General features: G+C 53.2%; 8 protein-coding genes across 8 annotated transcripts; 5 read left to right on the top strand and 3 right to left on the bottom strand.

Annotated features, from left to right (window-relative positions):
* Positions 1–57: 57 nt before the first annotated feature.
* BU26DRAFT_611398 (leucine carboxyl methyltransferase 1) lies at positions 58–1,464 on the top strand (the record flags this gene model as incomplete). Its single annotated transcript, XM_033836062.1, has 2 exons — positions 58–328; positions 379–1,464. The coding sequence occupies 2 exons, from the start codon at positions 58–60 to the stop codon at positions 1,230–1,232; spliced, it is 1,125 nt and encodes a 374-aa protein (XP_033675863.1). The 3' UTR covers positions 1,233–1,464.
* BU26DRAFT_201386 (MAD-domain-containing protein) lies at positions 1,380–3,984 on the bottom strand. Its single transcript, XM_033820532.1, has one exon. The coding sequence runs from the start codon at positions 3,676–3,678 to the stop codon at positions 1,528–1,530; it is 2,151 nt and encodes a 716-aa protein (XP_033675862.1). The 5' UTR covers positions 3,679–3,984; the 3' UTR covers positions 1,380–1,527.
* Positions 3,985–6,075: 2,091 nt separating this feature from the next.
* Positions 6,076–7,092, top strand: BU26DRAFT_201359 (uncharacterized protein). Its single transcript, XM_033820531.1, has one exon. The coding sequence runs from the start codon at positions 6,248–6,250 to the stop codon at positions 6,860–6,862; it is 615 nt and encodes a 204-aa protein (XP_033675861.1). The 5' UTR covers positions 6,076–6,247; the 3' UTR covers positions 6,863–7,092.
* A 29-nt stretch (positions 7,093–7,121) lies between these two features.
* Positions 7,122–8,077, bottom strand: BU26DRAFT_535722 (uncharacterized protein; the record flags this gene model as incomplete). Its single annotated transcript, XM_033831302.1, has 3 exons — positions 7,122–7,314; positions 7,360–7,943; positions 7,991–8,077. 3 exons carry the CDS (start codon positions 8,075–8,077, stop codon positions 7,122–7,124), a joined length of 864 nt encoding a protein of 287 aa, XP_033675860.1.
* Positions 8,078–8,217: 140 nt separating this feature from the next.
* Positions 8,218–9,624, top strand: BU26DRAFT_544810 (tryptophan synthase beta subunit-like PLP-dependent enzyme). Its single transcript, XM_033831754.1, has 2 exons — positions 8,218–8,943; positions 8,990–9,624. The coding sequence occupies exons 1-2, from the start codon at positions 8,377–8,379 to the stop codon at positions 9,506–9,508; spliced, it is 1,086 nt and encodes a 361-aa protein (XP_033675859.1). The 5' UTR covers positions 8,218–8,376; the 3' UTR covers positions 9,509–9,624.
* A 176-nt stretch (positions 9,625–9,800) lies between these two features.
* Positions 9,801–12,797, top strand: BU26DRAFT_470081 (uncharacterized protein). The gene is made up of 2 exons (XM_033825333.1): positions 9,801–9,831; positions 9,879–12,797. Coding segments are annotated over exons 1-2 (2,433 nt in total). The 5' UTR covers positions 9,801–9,829; the 3' UTR covers positions 12,310–12,797.
* Positions 12,798–12,857: 60 nt separating this feature from the next.
* On the bottom strand, positions 12,858–14,800 carry BU26DRAFT_441857 (multicopper oxidase; the record flags this gene model as incomplete). Its single annotated transcript, XM_033824481.1, has 5 exons — positions 12,858–13,028; positions 13,098–13,738; positions 13,797–14,244; positions 14,300–14,536; positions 14,585–14,800. The coding sequence occupies 5 exons, from the start codon at positions 14,798–14,800 to the stop codon at positions 12,858–12,860; spliced, it is 1,713 nt and encodes a 570-aa protein (XP_033675857.1).
* Positions 14,801–16,696: 1,896 nt separating this feature from the next.
* BU26DRAFT_525752 (uncharacterized protein) lies at positions 16,697–17,737 on the top strand. The gene is made up of 4 exons (XM_033830580.1): positions 16,697–16,934; positions 16,983–17,042; positions 17,089–17,350; positions 17,398–17,737. The coding sequence occupies exons 1-4, from the start codon at positions 16,805–16,807 to the stop codon at positions 17,483–17,485; spliced, it is 540 nt and encodes a 179-aa protein (XP_033675856.1). The 5' UTR covers positions 16,697–16,804; the 3' UTR covers positions 17,486–17,737.
* The last annotated feature ends 738 nt before the right edge of the window (positions 17,738–18,475 follow it).

Below are 18,475 nucleotides of genomic sequence, written 5' to 3'. Positions count from 1 at the left end.
CCCCGCTCCCCGGTTCCGCCCCGCCAAAGCTCGTCCTCGCCCGACATCATCAGCATCATGGCCGACAGTCAAATACCACACCTCAAGGCGCTTCTTGGGGGTCGACGCGGAGGCCTCTCACGAGGCAGAGGCAGAGGGCGAGGAAGAGGAGGTTTCGGAGCTTCCCATGGCGAACACGAAGCTATCGTGGATGATGCGGTGCGTGGGACGGATCAAGATGCCGCGGGCTCGAGGGTGAGCTGTGTGGAGCTTGGGTATTTGGACGATCCGTATGCGAAGCTGTTCGCGACGCGACCCTCGACACGGAGGCTCCCTCTTCTAAATAGAGGTAAAGCAAAGATACACCCAAACAATGGCTCTGCTAATGCTATGCTGCAGGCAGTTACGTCCGCACCTCTGCCATCGACCTGCTCATCGACCGATTCCTCACCACCTCCCCCTCCTCTCCCAAACAGATAATATCCCTCGGTGCAGGCACCGACACGCGCTACTTTCGTCTGCGAGACAAGTACCCCAACACGCATATCCTATACCACGAGATCGACTTCCCCATGAACACCGCAGCGAAGCTCATCTCAATACACCAACATGCCCAATTACATACCAAGCTCACCGAGTCAACCTTTAACATAGTGCCGACCCAAACATCTTACTACGCACCGTCGTATAATCTCCATTCCTTCGACCTTCGTGCGCTGGCGACTTCCACGGCCGAAACTCCTCCGCCCCATCTCCCTAACCTCGACCGGTCGATACCGACGCTGATCCTCTCCGAAATGTGTCTTGTATACCTCCCAGTTACCACCGTCTCCGCAATAATGTCTACCTTCCTTAACCACTATCTGTCCCCATCTACACCCGCCTCCCTCATTCTCTACGAACCCATCCTCCCGCAAGACGCATTCGGCCGAACTATGATATCTAATCTAGCAACACGAAACATACACTTGCCAACTTTGCACGCTTACCCGGAACTCGGCGATCAGCGTGCGCGGCTGAGGCAGTACGGATTGACGGATGGATCTAGAGCTGCAGATAACCATTTCATATGGAAGGAGTGGGTGAGCGAGGGGGAGAAAGAGAGGGTTGCGGGCCTGGAGATGCTCGATGAGCTTGAAGAGCTGGACCTGCTGCTGAGGCATTATTGTGTTGCTTGGGGCTGGAGGGATGGTGGTGCAAATGGTGTCTTCTCGACAGCTTGGAGAGATGTTGGCGAGCAGGATGGTGGTTAGGCGCCGGGTATCCTACACCGTCGAAGACAGACAGGACCAGGATTCCCTTGGCAGATGGTTGTTATTATTGATTCCCCGTATCCTCTAGTGCAGTGGTGAGGTTGCAACCCCGTTAGCCTCTTTAGATGATGTATGAGCGTGAACCCAAATGGAACAAACCCAGAAGGGTATTATCCAGAAGATACCAATCGCACCGCTGCAATACTAGCAGCCTTTCTCAGGATAGTATCCTACACATACTCCTCAAACGCCATACCCTCCCATAACATTTGTATCATACAATCTCCTCGCCCCCTCACAGCGACCTCGTAGCATTCCCCCTCTCCCAAAACTCCAACGTCAACGCTGCCAGAAAGCACGGGATTTCCTTCCTCCCCTCCACCCAATACACAATCTGATCGCGGATCTCGCTCGCAAAAGCTGACTGCTCCCCGCCACTGACCTTCATAGTTCCATTCTCGCCGTCAAACACGATGCTATTTTCACCGCCTTCGTCCGCAGGCCGGAACATGCTGGTCACTTTGACGCGGCCGTTGGGCATGAAATCGAGCTTCCAGCCTAGGATGGAGGCGACGGCTTCGCGGAACTCGAGGGACTTTGCGGTCCAGATTTGTTTTAAGCGTTTTATTTTCTTCTCGTGGCTGGCGATGAGGGATTGGGCTTCGGCGAGTTGGTCTTGTGCCGCGGTGAGGGTGGCAAGGGGGACGGCGGATGGCGGGTTTGTGCCTTGAAGTTGTGCTAGAAGCTGCTCGTTTGCTTCTCGCAAGGTGCGGACGGTGCTGAGCTTGAGGGCCTCTGCGTCAGCCGTCGGGTTTGATTTCAACTCCAGAATCCGCGTCCGTGAGGATTCTTTCAGTTTCTTGAGCTGTGAGTGCTGCGCTTTGTACTCTGACTCCATGAGCTTGAGGCGCTTTTGCAGGGCATTCATTTCGTCCTGTAGCTGTCGATTCTTGCGGCGCAATTCGCCCACACGTTCGTCTATTTCGTCGGTGTCTGTAGTGTCGAAGGGCCGCTTCTGGCCTGCTGCTACAGTGGCAGGTTGCTGTTGTTGCTCGATGCTGGAGAATTCCTTCTGGAGTGTGGAGATTTCGGTGCGGTACTGGTCGACGAGGTCTTCGAGCTCTTTGATGCGGGTTGTTTTCGCGGCGTCGAAGGTCTCCGGCTGCATTTCGCGCTCTTCGTCGTCGAAGGCTTGTACTTGGGCGCGGAGGAATTCAACCTCTTTAGTTGCGAGGGCTTTCTGGCGCTCTAGTCGGGCGCGGGCTTTGGCTTCGTTAGGGTTAAGGGCGGTGCTGCCAGTGGTTTTAAGTTGCTGGATTTCAGCTTGTAGTTTAGCCTTTTCGTCTTCTAGCGCTTGGATGTTGGCTTCTTTGACGGTGAGCTCTGGCTTGATCTCTCCTAGTCGGTTCATCAGGTCGGTCTTCTCTAGTCGCTCTCGAATAAAAGCTCGTGCGAGATCCTCCGGCGTCTCGAATTGTGCATCGCCTTCGGCTTCTGTCTCCAAATATGAGGTCCATGAATTCCTTTCGTCTTCCAGGATCTGCTTCCTAAGCTCTGCCTCATTGAGCTGTCGCTGCAGGTCATCCATCATACGAAGCTTGTTCTGTAGCGTCCTCTTCTCCTCTTCCACGACCTCGATGGACTTGTGTTGCTTCCGATACTGCTTCAGTTCCGCATTCTGTTCTCGTGTCAAGGTCTCCATTTTCTTGCCGTACGCGATTTGCTCTGACAAGTCGCGCTTGAGAACAACCAATGTTTCCGCATCGCCAGTGCTCGCCTTCAGTCGCAGGACTTCTGCCTCCAGCTCTCCGACTTCCTCCTCTTTCTGCGACAGCTTCCTTTGCGTCGTCTGTAGCGCATTGACTTTGGCGTCCAGGTCCGCTTTGACCTCTTCTACCGAATCCTTCAGCGACTTGTGCTCCGCTTGCAGCGTGTTGTACCGATGCTCGTTCTGCCTTTGTGTAGTCGCCAGCTCGTCCTTTAGCTCATCAGCATCCTCCTGTAACTGCTGAGCCTTCTCGTGCGATGCTCGCAGCCGCCTTTCTAGATCCTGCTTCTCATTGACACTCCGTGTCTGCGCCTCTGAAAGCTCTCGTTGTAGCGTCTCATACTTCTTGGCCGTCAGATTGCTCGCCGTCTCCGCTTGTTGCGCCTTCTTGAAATCCGCCTCGGCGCGATTTTGTAGATCTCGGATCTCGCTCTCATGCTCCAGCTTCAATTTCTCCTGCTCCTGCTTCGCTGTCTCGAGCTCGTATCGGAGGGTATTGAGCTGCGCTCGCAGCTCTTCATTGACCGAGTCGGAGGGCACGACGGTATGTGGCGCATTTTGTGAGGTGCGGAGGGTGGTTCGGAAGGTTTCGCGCAATGGCTCCCGGACTGGTGGAGGTGGCTCTGCCTCGCCACTGAAGAGGTTGAAGGTTGGTTGGTTCGCTTTTCTGAAAGCCATTGTCGGGTTGGCCTGCTGTCGGATTGCGGGCGTTGCTCTGAAGGAACCACGAGTCGGGCGGAAGAGGGTATCGTAGGGTGGGAAGCCTCGGGGTGGAACCCAAAATCATGTCTTGCTTGGACCCCAACTGGCTTCACTTGATCCAGCGAGTGAATGTGCTGCGAGCAGGAGTGAATTGGTTGTTTTGAAGCTCGGGCCCTTGGTTCGCCGGAGAAAGCTTAGCGTGCGTGAGCCGGAGTCGCGGAGCCACGTGCTCGCCCTATTCACTCCCTCACTCGCTTAATCCCTAAGCTAGGCAAGCTCTCGTGATACGCTCTGTCGATGCATACCAGGATACTACCGTAAGGCAGTAAACCCGCCCTGAAATGCCGCGACTTGTCCCAAGACAATCTACTGTGTATGGCTCTAAGCCTTGTGGGTGACGTTCTGTTGCCTCATTGCCACGTATATCCCCACTTGGCTATTAGCCTGGCCGTATTCCTGACCAACAGTCTGAATACAAAAGAACTCGATTAGCCTTCCACACCAGTCTCCCCGTCTTATGTGAGATCAAACTTCATCGTATTCTCGTGGAAATGGCGGAAATCGTGGGATTGATTGCAAGTGTGCCCACCAGTTCGCATGCTTTGACTGCGAGTGTGCAGCTTGCATTGCCGTATTTCAAAGCGGAAAAAGAGCTCGAGAAACTGCAGGCAAGTGGCCCTTAGTCTTACGAACTTGAGCGCGTTTCCAGAAATTGCATGAGGCTTTGAGATCTCTCTGAAACCACATGGGGCAATGGTGTCGCGGTGCAACTTGATTGCTGACTATGGTAACAGCATGATATCCAAAAGTTCTCTGAGCTAGTCACAGAAATCAGAGGTCAGAACCTGCAGTCTCCCCACCCGCGCATGACTGCCATCCTTCTGGGCTCTAAACATACCATCGAGCAAATGGAGCGCATCATACAGAGAAAGCTCCTGAAACGAGAGACTGGGAGAGTGCGAGCGCGGCGCAAGGCATGGGTTAATCATAGGGCTAAACTTGTCACGCTACACTCCGTATTGCAAGTACACAAGGAAGACCTCGTTACGGAAGTGAGCGTGAGATGTCTGTGAGTATACCGGGGGCGGACATTGAGAAGGCTGTAAGTCTAATGGACTGTCTGCGCATCAAACAATAGGTCTGAGGTGATGCTGTTTGATATCAGCCGGGACGCCGCTGTTCTGAAGGACAATACCTGCAAGATCGATGAGAGACTGGCTTTGGTGCATCAGAGCGTTCTCGATGCCCATCGCACCGCTTCCCTCCACGTCAGTGCTATGATGGACATACTGAACTCCACGCCGCAAGCTCCACTACCCGGGGGCCCTTCGATTGAGCAAGGAATACCCTATACAGGATTCTTGGTTGACGCCCTGAAGGGTAATGAGCACTTGGCCATTCGAAACGTCTCGTCTGATTGTTCCGCCTCCGTGGTTGGCGGAAGGAGATTCGAGTCGACCGATGACGTTCCCAGCGAGTATGAACTGCAGACATCCCTTCAGTCTCTGCGCACTGGGCCCGCTACGCTGTTGGAGTTGTCGCAAAACTTCTTTCCCGAAAGCTACACAAACACGAGCATGATCTCAAAAGTGCTCCTCGCCTCCAGTTGCGAAGAAAGCACTTCGCTCGTCTCGCGAACGAACCAGTATCGCAATTTATACTTCCAATCGCCGCGCCGATGGTGCCACCTCGACGTGTCAGTCGAGATACAACGCTCATCTATTTATTGGGCAACGACAAAAGTACCGAAGCGCAGGCTTCTGCAGAAGGAGAACGCGAACGGGGGCTCTCGTGCGGCGCCGTTCACTGTGCCGGGCTCGCTTCTCGGGAAGTTACAACAGGGACTAGAGAAATACGGAACCATCGAGGAGAACGCTCATATTCGGTTTACTTTACGGGATGGCTACTCCGTCAAATCGGGCAACCTGCAGCCCTGTCAGCGAATTCGACCTCACGCGAGTCGGGCAGTATCCTCAGAGCCTGCAACGTCTACGTTTGAGATGGTTCTTGCATACCTAGGCGACTTGGGCTGTCCAACAATTCCCGAAATGGAAATTGAACAGGTGGCTCCTCTCCAACCGCCCGACCACTTCGTAGCACACTCGTTAAAGAAGTCAAATGCGCCTACCAGCCTCCAAGTTCAAGGTTTCTTTATACCATCCAGCTTCTTCACTGTCTTCGGGAGGTTCCAGGGCTGGTGAGGCTGGCAGGTGTGGCTGTCGATACGACGAAGCGCTTCCTGAAAAGCTACCTCCTCAGATTGCCGGACACCAGATGCGAATTCTTACTGCATCGAGCAAGCAAGAGCCATCCCAACTCCTGGCAACAGATAGAGGGGTGGGCTAGACAGCTTGTCGAAAGAGTTAGCGATGTACACTCCGGGGGTTATGTTGTGGGCACGCTATGGTGTCAACGGCCACCTGTCTTGGTAGATGCGTTCAACAAATTATATCTGTGCCGCTTCGAGCCCAGAATCAGACTCGGAGGCGTGTTGGATCCATTTCTCCCTCCAGAATTTCGACGATACAAGGGAGTCTCAAAACTCATGGGCGAGGCTAGCATCCCACTTGTCACTCCGAAGTTCGACGTTTTCCACCTGGGACAATTGTTGTGGATTCTTGCTGAGAGCTGGGCGAGCGGAAACAGCGCTTTGTCTTTGAAAGAGCAATTGTATATGAAAGAACCGTGCAGCAATGGCGGACCTGCGGAATCGGTCGTTCTTCCTCGCCTCTCTGAAAGCGCTCCCGGGTATTACAGGGATGTGGTGGAAAAGTGCTTCGCCGAAAATCCACTCGACCGGGACCCTGCATTGAAGCTCTTGTCACTGTTCCCGCGTGGAGGTAGTTGGCAGGAGAGCCATTGTGGACAAGATCTAAAAGCCGAAGCTATGGGAGTTGACGCTATGCGAGAATGCTGCCTGCACTCAAACTACTGCGACCATTGTGGAAAACAGGAGATAGTTTCGCTCTTTTACACTTGTAACATTTGCGAGTTAGGGGACTTCAATGCATGCCCTGCATGCTTCCATGCAGGTCTGCATTGCTATGAGGAAGGGCATTTGCTGGTTGAGATTACACCTGATAGGGCTTGCTCCGGAGCAAATCGTCGATTTTATTCGAGTGTGAGCAGCTCGGGGCTTCGGAATGTCATTGAGGGTTGAAGATACAGATGAGAGGCTGCCAGATGAGCGCGGGAGTAACTGTTGCGGTTGATCGGAAACCGCATTATTTCCTAGATTCTTGATGAGTTGAGAATACTGTCCCCCGTAGGATTTGCTTTCTTCCGCGCTGGCATCGATGGTGAGGGGATCCTGGGCTTCTCGTTGCTTTCGCAATTGCAATTGTTGAACTCCCATTCTCTCGATCCCACGCAGAATGAGAGGATATCGGCTCCGTATAGGACGATTATAGTAGGCGTAATCAAACAGTATCGTGTCCCGACTCGTCCCCAGGCTCGTCCCTATAACTAGATGATTGGCTTGCTGGGGCCTCAACTTGTCGTCGTTGAAACTCCAAATCGGCCGCCCACAAAGCAGAGCTCACGGCCGCTGTTAACAGGAAGAACATACTGAGGCCAGGCACCAACTGTAAAAACAGGTACAAGGTTCCGTAACTGGCTCGTCAGTTACGCTTGTGAGACGCAATGAGAAACACTGACCAAGTATACTGCCATCTTCTCCTTTTCGCAAATGCATTCCGCTGTTTCCTATCGAATCCTCGCAGCTTGAAGTACCGCCAATGCTGTAGCGGGCCTGCTCGGTAGCCCGTAAGCAGCAGGAAGAGCGGCACCCCGACATACGGCACGAAATTAAGGGGTAGTAGAAAGATAAACTCCGTAATCTGGCGGAACGAGAATGGTCCATACACGGAGGATCTCGTTGGCTTCCCGAGACGTCGAATGGGGTCGTTCAATGAGGCCTCAGACACCGGCCGGAAGGGACGGATCAGGTCTTCGTAGCCTTTATGGACCATGACAGCGTCGAATATATCCACTTGTGACTCATCCACCAGAAAAGCCTCAAACAGGATAGCTACTACGGCTGCTCCTTCACCAAGCACTAAGAACGTGCCATTGAACCAGGCACTTCCCGATTTGTGGAATAGAGCCAGGAAGGCCACTTGCGGAAGGTAGGTCCAGAAGAAAAGATTCAGGAGGACGAAGGCACTGAGAAGGAAGGCGGGAAGAAGGCGGGCCCGTAGGAGTGGGTAGAGAAACGGGTGGCCGATGAAGTAGACTACGCCCTGCTGGTTGTTAGCTTGCATACGGTGTTTGTGTAAGCGAAGCGCACCTTGAAGGGGTAAACGGCTGCGACTGCATTCTCGTAGGTCGGATATATCAAGACACGTTTGAGGGTTCCGAGTGTACGCTGCGACATATCGGAAAGTTGTGTGGTGGAGTTCACGAGCTGTCGGAATGAACCCTAGGCGTGGAAGATGACCTCATTAGCGTGGAGCATGGGCCACTCTTAGGCTGGGGTCTGTGCCCAATTCGCACGATGCGAATAGCCTCGTTCCATTCTAACGGTCCGCTGTAGTAGGAGCTCTAAAAGTTTAGGGAACAATGAAGAGACAAAAGTATACGAAGTTGCGATAGGCCACCCTAAAGTCCTCCTGTCTCTCATCTGACTGTCGCCTCGTTCAAGCGGACTCCCTTTCTTTTCTCTCATCCTCCATCATGTTCTTCAACCCCTCAGCCAGTTCATGGAGGCATGAGGGATCAATCGCTGATTCAGAGGTTGAGAAATTCCATCGCCGCCTTCCAGACTACAACATCACCCCGCTTGTCCCACTTCCCGGCTTAGCGAAAGAGCTCGGACTGGGGCATGTTCTTCTGAAGGATGAATCCAATCGATTTGGATTACCAGCTTTCAAGATTCTCGGTGCTTCATGGGCCACATACAAGACAATAGCCACAAAGTACAACCTTCCTATACCCGTTTCACTCGAGGAGTTAGGAGCATCGGCGAGAGGGCATGGCCTGAAGCTTGTAACATGCACGGAGGGTAATTGGGGAAGAGCAGTTGCGAGAATGGCGAAGTACCTCCGGATTCCTTCCACTATTTTCGTGCCCGAGTTCATGGATCAGGCTACACAAGACAAAATAACAAGCGAAGGGGCAAGAGTGGTTGTTGTTGATGGAGACTACGACAAGTCTATTCAAGTAGCCAGAAAAGAGGCGGAAAGTGATAATAGTCTGCTGGTGATGGACGTCTCATGGGAGGGCTATGAAGAAATACCACAGGTACAGCTTCCACCACTGATGATTGTTCTTGCTGACTTCCGTGCAGTGGGTGGTCGAAGGATATACCACCATGCTCAGTGAGACCGATCAGCGACTGCAAGAGTTGGGCATAGGTCCAGTAACCCATGCCTTTGCCTCCGTTGGCGTCGGCTCCTGGGCGCAAGCAGTTGCGATGCATTACAAGTCCAAGAATCCGGGCTCATCCGTGGTGGCAGTAGAACCGGAAACAGCAGCTTGCCTAAAAGCTAGCCTAGAAGCTGGGAAGATAACGCCAATCGCGACTGGCCATACCATCATGAACGGTATGAACTGCGGTACGGTGTCATACACAGCCTGGGAAGTTCTACGGAAAGGAGTCGATGCGTGTGTTGAGATAGGGGATTTGGAAGCTCATCGCGACTTGCAATACCTGCACAGTCAAGGCGTGAAGAATGGGCCCTGCGGTGCGGCCCCGTTGAGCGCGCTGAGGAAGCTGGTTAAGAAGAACAAACTTGGATTGGACGGTCGGTCCGTGGTGGTACTGTTTAGCACTGAAGGAGATCGCGAGTATGCGATCCCAACATGATCTAGAGCATCATGCGGGGCCATCCCGATCCGTACGGGATGGTTGGATTTACGGGTGACGTGAAAAGGCTAGACGAATGCTTAGGGAGTTTTGTCAGCTAGTAAAATCTTTGCAACGCAATAACTCGCGATGACATCGGTCGTGTAAACATAGTAGATAAGGTGACAGATGCAGGGTGGGTAAACGAACCGTGGTGATGCCATGCATCATTACTAATTTAGCCTAGCGTGCACGTGCTGACGCGTTCAGGCTGAAAGTCTTGGATCAACGACGCGTCGAACCACCACCATCACTCCACGTCTCACCCATCTACACAGTCAAATGTACGTGTGATCATGTGCTTTTGCTTTCAATCGCTGATACTATACAGGCACCGACCGAAGGCTCTCGCAGGCGAGAAAGGCACTCCTTCCGCAACAACCCCGACAAGGCTGTACAGCACGCCCGCGTCCGCCGACCGTCTACACAAGCCCTTCAAATGCCCTGGCTCCGCGGCGTCGACGCGAACCTCAGATAAACCTGCGAGAAAGAAGCGGAGAGTCAATTATGCGGGCGCAGATGGCGAGAACGAAGAGGGCGATAAGCCATATTCGAACAACGAACGGCTGGCCCTTGCCACTCGAGATGTAAACAGATTTCCGGTGTTCAAGCCCAAGGACAAAGAGTCCGCGTTTAAGTCAAGATTCGTCGTCCCGCTGAAGAACAAAGACCCTGGAGGCTATAACTCGTTCCGTCCAGCGCCGCTGCTGGGAATGCGACAGGGAAGGGTATTTGTCGCGCGGCCATTACACGATCCTAGTGGAGAGTTCGCTATCGTGTTATACGACCCTACAATTGACGATAAGCCGGTGCCGAAGGAAGAGGTGGAGCCGAAGCTAAGCCAAGAGGAGAAGAAATGCTTAGACGTCCCGTTGGTACACAAGAGTCTGGCAGATATTTTGGGTCTGAAGAAGAAGGTTGACAATGAACGGCCGAGGGTGCCGGTTGTCATAGATCCTAGATTATCCAAGGTCCTCCGTCCGCATCAGGTTGAGGGCGTCAAGTTTCTGTATCGCGCTACGACAGGTTTGATTGATCCCAAAGCGAACGGTTGCATCATGGCAGATGAAATGGGTCTGGGCAAGACACTGCAGTGCATCACGCTGATGTGGACACTACTCAAGCAATCTCCCGAAGCTGGAAAGTCGACCATCCAGAAGTGCGTCATAGCTTGTCCGTCCAGTTTAGTCCGGAATTGGGCGAATGAGCTTGTGAAGTGGTTAGGCAAGGACGCCATCAATCCTTTTGCCATCGACGGAAAAGCTTCCAAGGAAGAGTTGACGCAGCAGATTCGGCAGTGGTGCATTGCCACTGGTCGTGCCGTCGTCAGACCCGTTCTCATCGTCTCATACGAAACGCTACGACTCAACGTTGGAGAGCTAGCCAACACGCCTATTGGCCTTCTGCTGTGCGACGAAGGACACCGCTTGAAGAACGGTGAGAGTCAGACATTCACCGCGCTCAACGGACTTAACGTCCAGAAGCGAGTCATCCTATCTGGCACACCCATCCAGAATGATCTTTCAGAATACTTCTCTTTGCTCAACTTTGCGAACCCGAACTATCTTGGCACAAGAAACGAATTCCGCAAACAGTTCGAGATCCCCATCCTGCGTGGTCGCGATGCGGCAGGCACGGATGAACATCGCAAGAAGGGAGATGAGCGTCTCGCCGAGCTTTTGGCCTTGGTCAATAAGTTCATCATCCGCCGAACCAACGACATTCTTTCGAAATACCTCCCAGTTAAGTACGAACACGTCGTCTTCTGTAACCTATCATCTTTCCAGAAGGACCTCTACAACCACTTCATCCAATCGCCTGACATCAAAAGCCTCCTGCGTGGAAAAGGCTCGCAACCCCTCAAAGCAATCGGCATGCTCAAGAAACTCTGTAACCACCCGGACCTGCTGGACCTTCCTCAGGATCTCCTGGGCTGCGAAAATATCCTGCCAGAAGACTTCGTTCCCAAAGATGCGCGAGGCCGCGACAGAGACGTCAAAGTCTGGTATTCGGGCAAAATGCTCGTCCTAGACCGCATGCTCGCCAGCATCCGAGCAGCCACAAATGACAAGATAGTCCTCATCTCGAACTACACGCAGACACTAGACGTCTTCGCGGCGCTGTGCCGCACGCGTGGATACGGCTGCCTGCGTCTTGACGGCACTATGAACGTCAGCAAGCGGCAGAAGCTTGTGGACAAGTTCAATGACCCCGAGGGTCCCGAATTTGTATTTCTTCTATCGTCAAAGGCAGGTGGCTGCGGACTCAATCTCATCGGTGCCAACAGGTTAGTGCTGTTCGATCCGGACTGGAATCCTGCTGCAGACCAGCAAGCACTCGCCCGTGTATGGCGCGATGGCCAAAAGAAAGACTGCTTCGTATACCGCTTCATCGCAACCGGTACCATCGAAGAGAAAATATTTCAACGCCAGTCTCACAAACAATCTCTCTCCTCCTGCGTCGTGGACTCCGCTGAGGATGTCGAGCGCCACTTCAGTCTCGATTCTCTCCGCGAGCTATTCCAGTATCGCGACAACACTACCTCCGACACGCACGATACGTTCAAGTGCAAACGGTGCAGGAAGGAGGATGGAAGGCAGGTGCTCAAGGCACCAGCTATGCTATATGGTGATACGAGTACGTGGAATCATTTTGTAAATGATGGGGAGAGTGGGCCGTTGGGCAAGATTCAGGATTTGTTGCTTAGACAGGAGACCGCGGAGCAGCAGGTTAGTGCCGTGTTCCAGTATATTAGCCATTAGATCCGGTTGGGCATTGCGCGTCGTCGAATCTTGATCTTGCGGGGCACCTTGGGGAGGGTTAGTCTTTAGGAGCCAAGAATTTTGGGCAAGCCTGTAGGTTATAAGCCTTGCATTGATAAAAGGGAAACTTTAAGTTTCAAGGTGCCGGGGCCAGGAGTTCGCTTGTTGCTGGGGCTTTAGTTTATCACGCGGTGTTACGGTGTAGGGATGGTGGTGACGAGTAAGCGCTTTTTGGACTAGCATTAGAGTTGCACTTTATCCATCGTCCCTTGTCCCCGGTTCGCGGTGCAGGTATAATATATACATTAAACATAAGAGAAGAGCTAGGTCGTCTGTTTCGGAACTGTTCATAACCGCTGCAGCCTTGCAGATCTTCTCCTGTCTCCTTCCTCTTCCAGCCCCTATCGCATCACCGCATCGAACCATCTTGGGACGGCACCTCCCATCTACCCTCACAGCATCACACCCTGGACCTCGTTCTCTGCATGAAAATAGAAAACGCCGCTAAAACAGGAAAGGTGGAAAACGAAAGCTAGATATACGGACGGCTATACGCCGGAATCCTCCTCTTCGATGCCGGTCGATTCCGCCCAGGTGTTCCAGGCGGAGCATGTATCTTGCAGGGTGGTGGAGTTGAGTAGGGCAGATATTTCGGACTGCCGCTCGACGAACTGCAGCGCGAGGCCTTCGGAGGTGTGCCAGCCGATGTGGCAGTGCATCTATGGTGTCGTGTTAGCAATGCCCTGCTTGCGTAACGAGCAATGGGAAAAGGAGAGATGAAGACCTACCAACCATGCTCCAGGGTTATCCGTCAGGAAAGCGATAACCAAGTACCCGCCCACCGGCAGGTTAGCTACATCCCTCCGTGGAGGATTATCGAGATTCAGTGAGACCGAAGAGTCAAACACCGCGTTGTCCTGCTGCGCTAGGATATAAAAGTCGTGCCCGTGAAGATGAATTGGATGCGGCACCGCGAGCGCTGTTGAGATGACGAAGTACACCCACTCATTCGCATTCGGCAGCTCATACACCACATCATCGTCTTCAAAGCTCGAGGTGCCGTTCGAATTATATACCGTCAGCACTGACGGCTCCGCCCACTCGACGGCCATGGGAGTGAGCCCGATTTGCCACTTGAACAGGTTGCCCTGGGCGACGATGGTGACGTCGAGGTCCGAGTCGGCGGTGGGGTCTACTGGGGAGGAAGACACGTGCGGGACGAGATTGGAGTAGGCGACATCGACGCAGGTATCGTTGTCGAGGGCGGCATAGGCGATGGATGTGGGGTCCGCTGTGGACGCGCCGTACCGGACAATGCCGCGGACGTCGTCTGGATTTTCGTTGTTGGAGCAGGCCAGTTGTGGGATGGCGCGCATCCAGTAGTCGGTTGCTTCTTGGTCGGCGGTAACGATAACATCGTAACGTTGGCCTGTTCCAAGTCAGCCCTATTCCCCCAAAATCGCAAAGTAGAAAGGGCGGAGACTTACCCATAGTAATATCCAAATACTCGACCTCAAACGGCTCCACAGGCACGAAATCACTCGCAATGACGGTCATAGTATGGTTATCAATAGCAAACTTAAAGTGCGAATCAATCGCGCTGTTGATGATCCTGAGACGATAGCTCGTGCCGGATTGGAAGGTGGCCTCGTAGCGTGAGCCACCGCCGTTGTACGTGTTCTTGCCATTGATGAGTGCGTTTTCCATGGGGGGTGGGCCGACGGTTTGTGCGTAGCTGTAGAGCGAGTCGGCGGTTTCGTGGGACCAGTCTGTGAGCATGATGGTGTCAAGTTCTTCGTCGTAGTTGGCAGTGGCGGGGCCGTGGATGACGATGGGGCCGAAGACGCCCTCCCACGCTTGCAAGGAGTAGTGCGAGTGGTACCAGGAGGTGCCGTATTGGGTGGCGCGCCAGGTGTAGGTGTAGGACTCGCCAGGCTGAAAGAGGGGTTAGAAAGGTGCAGTGTACCCGGAGGTGGGGAATGAAACTTACAGCGATGGGGCATTGAGTGATTGAAGGTACGCCGTCGTCTTGATTAGTCCAGTTCTGGCGGATGCCGTGCCAGTGTATTCCAGTCCCGTTAGCCGTGAGGCTGTTCGTGACGTGGATTTTGACGGTGTCTCCCCAATTGGCTTCAATGGTGGGTCCTGGAACTGTTCCATTGACGGCGAGGACAATGCGCTCAACGCCGTCAGGCGCGAGCGTTACGTTCTGAACATCGAACCAGTACTTCAATTGTCAGTTCAAGATCAATGGCTATTAAGTCAGGATACATACCTCCACGGTGACGCCAGTATCAGGAACCTCGTTGTAGTAGTTAGTGTCAATGCTGTAATCGCACCAAACACTTCTATCATCTGCAGTGTTTCCACTGCAAACAGAAGCAGCAGCCGAAGAAGCCCCAGACGGGCTCGTTGTGTTCGAGTCCGCCTGAGGGGCAGGCACAGCAGCTACTGCCGCAATCAAGCAAAAAAATGTTCGAAGGAGAGTCATGGTAAGAATGATGAAGGATGGACAGAATCCAAAAGATAATGAGTGAGGGTAATGACGAATATAAGTTACCTTCTAAGAAGTGAAGATGAAGGGCAACATAGTAGACGAGGAACGAGCTTCCTCGGTATATGTAGTGAACCTGAGGCCGCAGTATGTGATGGACTCCGCGTTGGGACTTCCGTCTCTTCCGTCTCTTCCAGCTCATCATGCTCTAAGAGAGTTAGCACCATCCGTCGCTTTCGCACTCGCCATCGGATGAACAAGTGTCGGCATACTGAAGCTCGCTTCGATGCTCTCCCACGGGGCCAACAATGTGAATGCCGCGTGGAGGAACCCACACAGCCTTGGACGCTTGCAAGGCCTCGGTGTGATGAATCCACCTCTTTGACGCTCCTAACCCTTGTTAGGACCTCAAAAAAGCACATGTTGCATACAGCGTACGTACAGTTCCCGGATATCTGGGCGTGAGGGTAGCATGCCGAGTCACCTCGCTTGGACGTGACTTGTGTTGCTCAGATAGAGACTATTGAAGGCGTCGAGCAAAAGAGTTAGATGCATCCTAGCGTTGATCTCTCGGGCCTAGGACTAGGTAACGAGGCTCTGCACGGCACAGGGGAGGGGATGCGCGCGCGTGGTCCCTGAAACTCTGTTCGTGTTTAGAAACATGGGATTTTCATGCATGCAAGCGCGGGAGAGGTACGAAATGAGCTCGGACCTGTATAAAGATCGCCCGAAAAGGAAAGTTCAAGAGGGCTTACGCCCCAGGAATCTGGTCGTGGAGGATCGGTAAGACGTAAACCAGGGCTTTTCTGAATCCCATAGCTGCACGTCTGCTGACCGAGAGGTCAGGAGACATGCTTCTTCTGATCCTGTAATCTCGCGGCAGTTCTATCTCTAGTTCTTGAATCATCTTGTCGTCGTCTTGTCACTGTTCCTGCAGATACGAGGTACGAGTAATAATGTGACTTGGATATCGCGTCGGCCAGCAATCACAATAAGGGTAGGTAATGAGGCCGAGATGCACTTTTGCACAAGTCAGTGTGATGGCTCCACTATAGATCCTTCACAGCGCGGCTTAAACAGAACAAGTAGAGCGTCCGGCAATAGTGCTCGGGGAAGGGCAATTCAGGTGCCGGTGAGGCGGGATAGTGTATTGGAGAATCCCCTAGCCAGGGTCAGCGTCACAACCACGAGGCTATAGAAAATGGTGGCCAATAGCAAGACCCCCGATTTCGCAAACATTGGAACCTTGAAGTGCAATGCAGCAAAAGGTGATCGGGGTTGGGGTCGAAGTTGGTACAAGAGAGCAGGGGTCTGAAGCCGCGTAATCGACCCTCGGCCATCGGGGCGAACCGCGAGTCACGAATCCTCCGAAGAGCCACAGCGTTGGATCCCACGCGGCGCAAAGGGGACCGAGTCGCCGTGCATACAAGCTTATAGGCTTGAAGTGGAGGCTAGGAGTACCCAGGAAAGGAATTGCAGCGCCGTGGCGTGAAAAGGTAAACAAGCATCCCAGCGGCGCTATAGCAGCAACATCAGTGGAGCGTCGTAAGCCTCAGGCGTTCACTCACTGCAGGAACGAAACAAACCCGCTGCTTTGCTTGGCTCGGCTTCTTGGCCAAGTGGTCGAGTAGACGAAAGCGACGCTCTGCATACCTAATCGTGTTGGCGAACAAGGTGAAGTAGACATGGGTTTGGGCAATGCACAAACCTTGATGCCTTGACTATTGATTCTGCGATAAGGGTCAAATGACCGACTCCAACACACAGCGCGAAGTTACACCCCAGTGCAGCGCTAGACAGGCAGGCCTGGTCGCAAACTCGTCAGCAGCAGCTCTGGACGACTGCCGGAGTGACGAGGCCGCTGACCGTGGTCGTTAATGATCCAGGAGAAGGAGAGCCTTTGCGTATATCATAGCCGTGCGTCCGACTTCAACTGTCACACCTGTTACTATCCCACGACTTTTAAGTTTTCTTGTCACTCCTTCCAACTCTTGCTTCATCATGCTATACCAACTATATTTAGTCACCGTTCTTGTTGCGTGCGTTGACAGCGTAGTCTCCGCCCAGAATTTCAGTCTCTATGCCTATGGTACCGGCATCACGTCGGGCCTGCAGCTGTTCTATGGAGATGGTCAGTCCTCTGTCGCATCTCAAGATGAAAGACTTACCATTCCAAAAGGCCAAGCCTACGTCGGCACCAGCGCGCCGTCCTTTCTATCTCAAGCCGTGAACATCACTCGTACGCTGACCTGTCGCCTGAGGAGATGGATCTCTAACTACAACAGTCTCCAAGAGCGACGACGGCACGGAGTTCGTAGCCTCGCCGAACGGAACGGTGGACTGGACTTCTCAACCGACCATGTACGTCGATACCACGGACGGCGCCATGAATGCGGTCGGCTTCGTCGCGGGTAATGAGACAGCCCCTGATGGTGCGACTGTCACAGGCTTCGGTCTGTACGGAGGATGGGCCTTTCACAGGGATGACAGTTCGTCCATCGAGATGAAGTTCATTGCCAGCCCGACAAATGAAACAGATGTCTATCTGTGAGTTCTTTCTCTATGCTGAACGGGGCCTGGCTGACAACCAACAGGGTTAAATGGAATGCTGGAGGTACCAAATCGGCAGATGACGTTGCGATAGCTTTAAGGACCATGGCGCCTGTTGCTATCTCTTCTTGATCGAAAGTGGCATCTTGGTGGGGGAACGGGGTTATATTCTGAGTGTCTTCTATTGAACGGCTGCAATGTCTTTTGAGTACTCCCAGAAATGCAGGAGTATCCTTTTAGTAGAGAATGGGTAGCCATCAACTCGTGAGAACGATGCTGAGGCAGGTGTTGGTAAGGTGTGTGTGGCCTTCGAGCTGGAGAACCTCGCGGCAGGTCAAAACGTTAGGCCGGGTTCTAGTTGAAACAGCTCATATGTAATTCTACTTCATACCTCGTCAGTATCACTTAGTGCAAGCAGGGTGAAAGCATAAACTGTCTAACCAGCTCGGAGAGGGGCATGTCAAGGGACTCACCACGGCCTGTTTACCTTTACTACTAAGGACTCCTCTATCCAAAGCTTGCGCTCCTCAAGCTACCCACCAGAAGAAGGCTCCGGCACTCAGCAAGTAAACTTTGACGCTGGCCTCAAAAAACATAACGGAATCTTCCACTCCCCCACACTTCGACCTTTCGGAAAATAGATCCGCCGAACGTCGGTGGCGCTAGCTTGGATTCCCCGCCACCTTCCAAAGCTTCCGAACGCCAAACCTCCCACTTCAGCACCGACTTTGCGAAGGTCTACAGCACCACGCCTCGAGGCCTTCATCGGGCCGTTCAGTACCGACTTTGCATACCCCCACCTGGAGGCTTCCGGGGCCCATCCCACGCCGTTGACCGTTTCGATCCAAAGCCACACTCTCCGACCGCCGCTCGTCCACGATGCCGCCCAAGCGACCCGATGCCGAAGACATCTCTGACCTCCGCCTTCGGTCACGACAGCAGTATCTGGAAAAGAGGGAGCAGACCCAACTTGCGCTTCTTCGAAAACAAGTTGCCGAGGAAGCTGAAGAGGAGCGATCTAACCCTCGCCTGTCGAAGAGAGAGCTAGCCCAGTTTGCTCGCAATCGTGAGACACTGCGCCTTGCAGAATCACGTCTTGCAATATCGGATGAGCTGGACGGC

The sequence above is a fragment of the Trematosphaeria pertusa genome (genome assembly GCF_010094035.1).
Source record: "Trematosphaeria pertusa strain CBS 122368 unplaced genomic scaffold BU26scaffold_27, whole genome shotgun sequence".
Taxonomy (NCBI): Eukaryota; Fungi; Ascomycota; class Dothideomycetes; order Pleosporales; family Trematosphaeriaceae; genus Trematosphaeria; species Trematosphaeria pertusa.
Note: the sequence above shows the minus strand (reverse complement) of the source record. Positions and strands in the feature narration are given on the sequence as shown.

Coding starts and splice junctions, on each gene's coding strand:
- BU26DRAFT_201386 (XM_033820532.1), bottom strand. CDS start 3,678: ATGGCTTTCAGAAAAGCGAACCAACCAACCTTCAACCTCTTCAGTGGC.
- BU26DRAFT_201359 (XM_033820531.1), top strand. CDS start 6,248: ATGGGCGAGGCTAGCATCCCACTTGTCACTCCGAAGTTCGACGTTTTC.
- BU26DRAFT_544810 (XM_033831754.1), top strand. CDS start 8,377: ATGTTCTTCAACCCCTCAGCCAGTTCATGGAGGCATGAGGGATCAATC. Junction 8,944..8,989: donor GCTATGAAGAAATACCACAG/GTACAGCTTCCA, acceptor ACTTCCGTGCAG/TGGGTGGTCGAAGGATATAC.
- BU26DRAFT_525752 (XM_033830580.1), top strand. CDS start 16,805: ATGCTATACCAACTATATTTAGTCACCGTTCTTGTTGCGTGCGTTGAC. Junction 16,935..16,982: donor GCAGCTGTTCTATGGAGATG/GTCAGTCCTCTG, acceptor CCATTCCAAAAG/GCCAAGCCTACGTCGGCACC. Junction 17,043..17,088: donor TCAAGCCGTGAACATCACTC/GTACGCTGACCT, acceptor TAACTACAACAG/TCTCCAAGAGCGACGACGGC.